General features: G+C 33.9%; 2 protein-coding genes across 2 annotated transcripts; both read left to right on the forward strand.

Moving 5' to 3' along the window:
* Window positions 1-43: 43 nt before the first annotated feature.
* LOC117914662 (zinc finger CCHC domain-containing protein 10) lies at window positions 44-2,678 on the forward strand. The gene is made up of 2 exons (XM_034830089.1): window positions 44-167; window positions 1,396-2,678. Exon 2 carries the CDS (start codon window positions 1,491-1,493, stop codon window positions 2,274-2,276), a length of 786 nt encoding a protein of 261 aa, XP_034685980.1. The 5' UTR covers window positions 44-167; window positions 1,396-1,490; the 3' UTR covers window positions 2,277-2,678.
* Window positions 2,679-3,668: 990 nt separating this feature from the next.
* Window positions 3,669-8,494, forward strand: LOC117914051 (DNA-directed RNA polymerases II, IV and V subunit 9A). Its single transcript, XM_034829216.1, has 4 exons — window positions 3,669-3,817; window positions 3,980-4,055; window positions 7,479-7,637; window positions 8,216-8,494. Exons 1-4 carry the CDS (start codon window positions 3,789-3,791, stop codon window positions 8,294-8,296), a joined length of 345 nt encoding a protein of 114 aa, XP_034685107.1. The 5' UTR covers window positions 3,669-3,788; the 3' UTR covers window positions 8,297-8,494.
* Window positions 8,495-9,003: the final 509 nt, after the last annotated feature.

Below are 9,003 nucleotides of genomic sequence, written 5' to 3' on the forward strand. Positions count from 1 at the left end.
CATTCACACGGCAATAAATGTCAAGACTACCCCTCGCGAGGAGGATACGGTCTCTTCTCACCGTTTTTCTCTCAGGCTCTAACCCTTTCTTTTTCTTCGTGTTCGAGAGAAACGGTCCATTCTGGTTCAGATCAGATCTGGTTATGAAAAATGCCCTTATATCTACGGTACGTTTTTAAATGTCTTCCATCTCTATTTCTGTATTTAATTTCTAGGGTTTTTCCCCCTTTGTTTGGTGGGTTTGTTTTGCCTTTTGGTTCCGATATCGAAGTTCTGGTTTTAGGGTTTTTGGCCCTATTTTTCATGAGAAGAAAAAATCAATTTTTATTTCGAGAGGTAGGATTTAGGGCTTTTGATTGTTATTATTCTGCGGAGGGAAATTAATTTAAATTTGGATTGGAATAAGGCGGATTCTTATGCTAATCTTTGGTTGGTGGGAAAATAAGGGAAAGAGTTATAAAATTGACCCTTTGATAAGATTTATTTTTGGTGTTTTTCCTGATGATTTTTTAATCTATCGAATGGATCTTTAGGGTTTGATGATTTGGTGTCTTTTTGTGGATTAACCATAACTGTCTTCTGCTGTGCTTTCGGAGATTTCGGTTTTATGGGATTTGACCTCTATATCTTTGACACTTTGACACTTCTTTGCTGAACAAACTAAGGGAAGAAAAAACAATCACTCACTGAATAAAAGCCTAGTAGTTGAGATGATAAAATTCTTCCCTTGCTTCGGAAGGGAAAAGAATGAAAATTTGTAATTAGAATTTGGTTTTTTCTTTGATTATTTTCATAGAAATTCATCAATTGAATGGTTCAGTGATCTCCAAAGGATTGTATTAAATTTTTTTTTAGAAGAATTTAGTTTTCTGACCATGTATTCCATTTAGAAGGAGTTTTTTTCCTGCTTTGCTTTATTTCTTTAAGGTTATGTTTGGTTCCCGGGAAGTATTAAGGAAAGAAAAAAAATGTTAATAAAAATTATTCTCATGTTGGTTGTTTCAATGAAGATATCAAAGAAAATCAAATATAATCAAAATTAGTTAGAAATTTATACCTTTTCAAATTGTTTAATCTTTATATTGAATAGTTAAAATAAGTGAAATGAGTTTGAAATAGCATATGAAATAATTTATTGATTTTAATTTTAATTTTAATTTTAATTTTTTTTCACTTTTTCTTTCCTTCCACTTTTCCTCTCTATAATCTTTCTCTCACGTTTTCCCTCTAAATTTCCGGGAACCAAACATAACCTAAAAATAATTAGTTTACTGATATTTCTTGTTTACCCATGTGGCCATTCTGCCAGTGTAATTTAGCTTCTTTTTCTTTTATATCTGTCTTTCTTGCTATATCTTTAGTAAGTGAATGACTAAAATGAGTTCTTGAATGCAGGATGTTGAAGCACTGGATTTAAATTGATTTTGAGTAGAAGTTTTGAGCGTTGTGGAAGTTTGCAAGTTCTTAGTTGAATATTGTGTATTTCTAACATGTCTAGTAAGAAAGAAGAGAAAGCTCAGGCTGCAGCTGAAAGAATCAAGGCTGCAGCTTTGACAGCTGCAAAAGGTCTTAGCCGTGCTCAGGCTGAACGAGCAGCTGCTGCTGCGGCTCGAAATGTGAATGCATATGGGCAAAAGGAAGAAGGCCCGAGCAGATGGCAGGAGAAAAGGGAAGCGAAGAGGCAGATGTATTTGATGAGTACTGAAAAGGCTGTGATATTGGGTGAAAGAAAAGACCTGAAGACAACAATGTCTACCATTGGAGGCACATCTTCACAATGCCAAAAGTGTTTCCAAACTGGACATTGGACATATGAGTGCAAGAATGAACGGGTTTATATCTCACGACCCTCTCGGACTCAGCAACTCAAAAACCCTAAATTAAGGATGAAATTATCAATCTCTTATGATTTGGATAATCCAGATATTAAGAAGAATGAAGCAGCTGAAAAAGTTGATAAGAAGAGCAAAAGGAAGCATCAGTCAGATTCTGATTCTGGCAGTGATAGTGAGGCTTCAGTTTTTGAGACTGATAGTGAGTCATCATCAGTTACTGGATCAGAGGATTCTTCGGGAAGTAGTTCTGGTTATAGCTCATCGTCTGATTCAGAGGAAGAAAGGAGGCGGAGGAAGAAAAAGAAGCAGAAGAAGGGGAGGGGGAGGCACAGGAGGTACAGCTCATCGTCTGAGTCTTCTGATTCAGACTCAGGTTCTGAATCCGATTCTGATGAGAAGAGCAGCCGGAGGAGGAGCAGAAGGCATAGCAGAAGGCGTTAAAGGAAAAGAAAAGGGGGTGGGGGGGGTGTCTTCGAACAGGAGGGATTAGTTTATAGTGTGATGTCAGTAATATCAGTTTTATGTGGTTCTTGTGTGTTTTCAAAGCTAGAAATCTTTGCCATCTTCAAATGCTTCTTCATTGGATTGATCCAGCATGCTGCAGTGGAGTTCTCAAGGTGAAGGTCATGTCTTCTATATGTTACCATCTGGGCTCTCTGGATATCCTTACTAGACTCTAGTGTCTCTCCATATTTCTTCTATTGTGTTGCAGTTGTAATAATTCAGAACCATAGTACTTGTTTCTGCTTTTAACCTTGGTTTTGGTGCATTTTGCAACTAACTTCGGATTCACATGCTTTTTTTCAATTAATGTTTACAGGTTTTCCGCCTCTTTTTCACTTCCCTATAACCTCTCTTTGATTGTTGATATGTTCTTCTTTTCAACCGTGCAATTCTATTTCGAAGTTACTCCAGGTTAACTGATTGCATTTTATGATACCGATGTGTTGCAACTTGCAACCAGATTTATGGAAAATTTATTTTTTTATCTTCTTTCACTTTTTTTTTTTTTTTTCCTTTTCTTTCCCTGAATTTTTCAGTTTTGGGCTTTGGAGAGATCTCCTTTGTTTGAATTGAAATTTTGGTAAAGCGACCATCCACTCATACAATGTTTTGATAAGTAATGAGATTATGTCCAGTGTTTTTTAGGTGCACTAAGTTCAGTGAAGGCTTATGGATTTGGAAAAATGTGAGAAAATGTCAAGGGTTTGTGTTCTTAGCGTGGAATGTCGTCCCGTAAGCAAATCGGTTATTAGGTTGTTTGCAAATCCTTCTAAGAAACAATTTTGTATTCTTTAGAATAAAAATTGAAACATGTTTCATAAATATTGGACTGAAAATAGTTTTAAAATAATTTATTTTGAAAACAGTTTTTTTGATAACATGTTTTCTTAAATAATAAATAATAAAAAATTGGTAATTTTTTTTAGAATAAATTAAAATTAAAGTGTTGTGAAATATATATTATACATAAATCCATGTTATTTTTATAGAGATGAGTTCCAAAAAAAATTGTTTCCTGTCAATGTTTTCAAATAAGATTTTGCTTCTGACTAATTGTTTTTAAAAAATATTCTTAAACTTAAGAGTCCTAAAAAACATTATCAAATGGGGCTGCAGATTCTCTGATGAATGCAGAAATACAGAAATAGCTTTCAAATTTTAAAGATTGTATAATAGTAACCGGAAATACCTTTACAACATCTAATAACGTAACATTTTTATCAGGATGTCTAATTTTATCCTTAAATAATAATAATAATAATAATAATAATAATAAAGAGTGAGGAAAAAAAGGGGTGTTATATTATTTTATATACCGAGCGAAGAGCCAAGAAGCATCGGAGAGAGTGGAATACAGAAAACCCGCCAACGAAGAAAGGAGTGTGCGAAGCCGAAACCAAGTGCCCATCCCATCTTCCTCTTCGCTGCAATTTTCTCGGCATCGTCAAAATGAGTACTATGAAGTTTTGCCGAGAATGGTGAGGATTTTGTCGTCTTCATCTCAAATCCGCTACTCTTCTTCCTTCTCTGATTTACATATTCGTATATGTCTTTTCTTGCTCTTTTTATTTTCTTGAATTTTTTTTTTTCTGACTACATTTTCGATTTTTAACAATGAAATGCATATAATTATGTGTCAGCAACAACATTCTCTACCCAAAGGAAGATCGGGAGCAGAAGATCCTTCTCTATGCCTGCCGAAACTGCGATCACCAGGTTTCTTCCTTTAGGACTCTATTTCTTCCGAAAAACCCTAATTCTTTTCTTGCTCTTTTTCTTCATTTTATGTTTTAAGGTCTTTAGCGAAATTAGGGTTCTTAAGGTTTTTTTTTTTTTCCTTTCCTAGCAAGTATAGACAGTAATGTTAAAATGGATTTTCTTTTTTTTTGAACGCTTAGAAGCCCAGATGACCTATTGTTAGGAAATGGTTTTTGCAAAAGTGTCGTCAAAGGATAAATATATGAATTTGTCTATGGCTATTGGGCGCCATTGAGGTCTCGGGTTTAGTCTCTTTCTCATTGGGCTTTATGTTTTTTAATGAAGAATCTGCCTTATCGATGTGGATTTGTTGGAGGACATGGCTTGTCACCTTTCTCTTTGGGTTGAAAAAGAAAAATGAAATGGTTGTTACTATAAATTTTAGTTTTGAAAGTGTATGGACTGCATTCATTGGACTAGGGGAACTGGGTTGTTAAAGTATTGGGCACATCGGTTGTCTTTCTCGAGGCCTAGGGTGACTTAACAAGTTCAATTTTTTGAAAAGTTTATATTAAGGAGGGTAAGAAATAGCTAGATGGTGGTCATTTTTACTTGACTCGTTATCCCTTCACAATGAATCAATGCTGAATTTGATATTAGAAAAGGGTGCTTTATGCTGTCTTGTGCTTCATGTTTCCATCACCTTTCTTAGAAGGTTGTTTAATCCCGCACCACTGATGTAATAAGTGGCAGAATGCCTTATCAAGTTATTCCAAATTTAGCAATATAAAGTTTGCTCGACCATTCTATTCTACTGGAGTCAAAATGATTACATTATTGACAAAAGTGCTCAGACCTTAGTGACACAACTCATGTGAATAGTTATTTTATGTGTGCCTTCTAGACCTGGCCAAAGTAGTACGGAGTAAGATTGGATATGGGAGAGAATCCCAGTTCAATTCCAAACTAGAAAAAAAAATTTCCCATAAAAAAACATGTTCTTGTTTCATATCTGCATTTATTGAGTGGATTTTCTACCTGCTCGTGGAAAGTTAATTCTCAGATTGCTAATTTTGTGTTATCTTGTGTTCTAAAATTTACATCCTTTTTGGATACTTAAAAAATAATTATAATCATCAGTGTTGTATCCCAAAGTTCTTAGCTTTTGCAATACTTAACCCTGTTTCAATAATAAGCTCTTTTGCTTAGTTGTTAAAAACTTATGATACACGATATGACACATTTTTTATGGATTTTGATACGTATCGTAATTTGTATCTTATTTTAAAGTGTATTTTACGATGCATATACGATATACGATACAATACGTTACGTGATATTGTAATACAACGATACATACATCTTTAACTATTTTCAATAATTTTTTTTTTTAACAAATCAAATTATTATTTTTTTTGTTAAAAGAATTTATTATATTAATTGTTTAAAATATATTAAAAGATTAAAAATTTATTATAAAAATGAGATATAGGTAAAATAATCTTCTATAAAAAGCTATATTCTTGTTGTCTAATGTTATATTACAAGTCAAATAAGTTTATTTTTACAATGAATATTGAAAATTTTTCATTTCAATGGTTTGAATGTTGACAATGAAAATGATTGTAACTAGTGAATGAATTTTTTTACTTAATATATTTTGTTGAAATTTGGCATTCAAAGTTAGGATTTTAATTTAGGAAAGTATTTTAGGAATAAAAAAAGAGAGATCATTTAAGATATTTCCTTAGGATTCAGTTTCCTATTTTTAGGAGAGAATCAAGTTAAATTGATATTTTCTTATTCAGTCATTTGTGTATATATATGTGTATGGTGTGTACCGAATAAAATCAATAAAGGAATTCAGAAATTCTTCATATTTGTTTTTTTATAAAGGCATATATATATATATGTGTGTGTGTGTGTGTGTGTGCACACGTGCGTGCATGCATGTGTGTGTGCATATGCCTAGTTAGAATTTGAAATTCAAAATCATAGCAAAAAATTGAAGAAGTTTATTTTTGTTGATTATGTGATGAATTTATATATTAAAGTTATATTTTGTTAATTTAAACTTGTCTAAACTTTAACATTCAATGTTTTCATATGATATATAACATAGTTTAACTCTTTAGATCTTACTATCTTCTATAAAAGTAGTTATATATTACTCTATACTTCATACTTTCGATAGATATACGCGTATATACATATTATTTATTTTTTATTACATAAAAAAAGAAAAAAAGAACATGATACGTTTTACAAGTTAACAACTATGCTCTTTCGTGGAGTGCAGTTTTCTTGTCATTGCTTTCTAGCTGTGTCGCAATCCTATGAATCTCTACCTAATTTGCCCATTATATTTGTTAGTGTTTAAATGAATCATTAAGGTGTTAATACATTAAGTAATACCCATGATATTTATAATCAACTCAAGATAGTTTGCAGGGGCATAAACACTTTGTTATGAGATCATTAATCCTTACATTAATGAATAATGGAAAATAGAAGTGGGAACTAAAACCAAGAAGGCAAGAACCACAGAATTGCTTAAAATATAATTGAATGGGTTTAACTGGATATGAGCAATATATTGAACCTTTGGGTGGTTTTGTAATTATAAACATATATGTTTTGGAAATTTCACAATGTTCCCTAATTTCAGTGTTACGTAGTTTGATAAAATGATGTAAGATAAACTCAATGTGATGGCATTTTGGTAGATTTATGTAACAATGAATTCTGTTATGAACATTTCCAATTGGAAACTATGTTAGAACAGGATGATGAATTAAAGTTCAGTTGACCCAACACTTTGGGTTGATCAACCTAATCACATGTTCTAGCTCTATCACATTTTAGTGTTAAGCAGGAGAATCGTTGGCCTAAAGTGGACCTGTAGAATTACTTAGCATCCCTCCTTAGATCTTGAAGTATGAGATTTGGGGTGTGACAGACTCATTCCTTTCCCTCTTCTCTCTTATGATGGTCCAAGCTGATATTTATTGGTCTGAAGGTGACTAACTTGCAGCTTCCCATGGTTGAGGGAGTTATATTTGTTTGTATACACTGTTCTTAAATCTGTAGACTAAAGGAATACAGATTTCAAAGTGTGTCATATATGGTAACTCTAGGGATGTTCTACACTCTAATATGATTTTTAAATTCATGCTTTAGCTATCTCACTCTTGCTCTCATCTGCCACTTGGCTTTTGCTTGACTCATTAATACATTAAGTGTGGAGAAATACAAAATTTAAGGACACAAATGTCATCTTCTATTTGACCCATTTAAAAAAAAGTGAAGAATTGAAACTTTTGTGAGGAACTTCATGATATAGTCCTAACATTATTTCAGTCTGTGTGTGCTGGTCAACAGTTTCTAATAAAGATTACCCCCTGCTCATTACTTTCCATTCTTTTTAACAACACTGTGCAGGAGGTTGCTGAGAACAACTGTGTCTATAGAAATGAGATACATCACTCTGTTGGGGAGCGCACTCAGGTCTTGCAGGATGTTGCTGCCGATCCAACACTTCCTCGTACTAAATCTGTTCGTTGCGCACAATGCAATCATGGAGAAGCTGTCTTCTTCCAGGTCAATTTCCTGTCCTTTTTCTTCTAATGTGAATATGGTTTTATATTAGTTAAGAAAGTGACTTTGGCATTGTTGCTCGGGCTTAATGGCATACTTGTAATATTTTCTAGTTCTTGGATTATCACATGACAAGCTTTTGGAGAGCATCCACATGTTATTACTCATGATATCATGGAACACAAACCCAACTTGTAGGAGTCCATGTGATATAAATTATCACAATTTCTTTATTTTGTTGGGGGGAAAAATTGTGAGAACACATAAGTTGAAGGATGTAGTGGTGATGTTACAAAGGTGCTCCTTTGGAACTTCTAGCCCATGCATAGGTCATAAAGCATGAGAGTTCCATCTTTCACTCAATTTTTTTATTTTTTGTTTTTTGTTTTCATGCCCTAGCCCCCTGTTCCCACCAGGCGGTAACCTCAATGTCCATATGTGGATGCTTTGTGGTGAAGCTTTTTTTCCATGCCTAAAAATCCCCTAATTATGCTGCCTATAGGTGTCTACAATCAGGGTCTGTTAATTTGGAATGTTATTTTATGGTTCCATCGTTGATCTGTGTTCAATGTGCTGTGCAGGCAACTGCTAGAGGGGAGGAAGGTATGACACTGTTTTTTGTTTGCTGCAACCCAAACTGTGGCTATCGCTGGAGAGATTGAGATCAGTCTACACATGATTAGTGCTAAACTGGGGCTGACAGTGCTAAATGTATTCAGACGTTTGTCCTTGTTCAGCTTAAGAACTGAATGCATTTAAAGAAACTTTTATGATTTTGCAGCGCAATGGGGATTTCAAAATTTGGTGGCACTTTCAGTATTAGCTTTTACATATAATTATGAAGATCTAGATTAAAGCAAGTGAATAAGTCTAAGATGCAATGTCCCTGGACTAAGTACTACTTTATAAGTTATTGCACCTCGTACCACTGTAGAAGCACTGATTAACGATGGATAAAAGCATGTTTTGCGAATCACTTCCCTTTGAGACTCTTTCTCTGTGTGAACTGTGTTTGTTTGGCAGGACGAGGACGTGGAATAGGATTTAAAAAAATCTATTCCCAGGGTGCATATGGGTGGGTAGGAGGGTGTGAGGGGAGGCTCATGAGTTTTTTCGAATCTCTCATGGTTGCGATTTAAAAATATGACTTACAGTGTATTTTTTTTAGGGCCAAAAGGGCCACGTGATCCGTATTCTATTTTAACCTCTTCTTATCATCGGTGTGTAAGTCATAGTATATAATGCCTTTAGTGTACATAAAAGTAATGACAGAATAATCTAGAGAGAAAGTGAATGAAAAACACCACAAAGAAGATCTCAGTACAATGGTTTGATCCCAGGAGAAATGGCGAACTAGCCAAAAGGGAGA

The sequence above is a fragment of the Vitis riparia genome, chromosome 5 (genome assembly GCF_004353265.1).
Source record: "Vitis riparia cultivar Riparia Gloire de Montpellier isolate 1030 chromosome 5, EGFV_Vit.rip_1.0, whole genome shotgun sequence".
NCBI lineage: Eukaryota > Viridiplantae > Streptophyta > Magnoliopsida > Vitales > Vitaceae > Vitis > Vitis riparia.

What these genes read in the sequence shown, in the direction of transcription:
- LOC117914662 (XM_034830089.1), top strand. Translation starts at nt 1,491, where the DNA reads ATGTCTAGTAAGAAAGAAGAGAAAGCTCAGGCTGCAGCTGAAAGAATC.
- LOC117914051 (XM_034829216.1), top strand. Translation starts at nt 3,789, where the DNA reads ATGAGTACTATGAAGTTTTGCCGAGAATG. An exon ending in GCCGAAACTGCGATCACCAG is followed by an intron (nt 4,056 to 7,478) that starts GTTTCTTCCTTT and finishes AACACTGTGCAG; the next exon opens with GAGGTTGCTGAGAACAACTG. An exon ending in GAGAAGCTGTCTTCTTCCAG is followed by an intron (nt 7,638 to 8,215) that starts GTCAATTTCCTG and finishes TGTGCTGTGCAG; the next exon opens with GCAACTGCTAGAGGGGAGGA.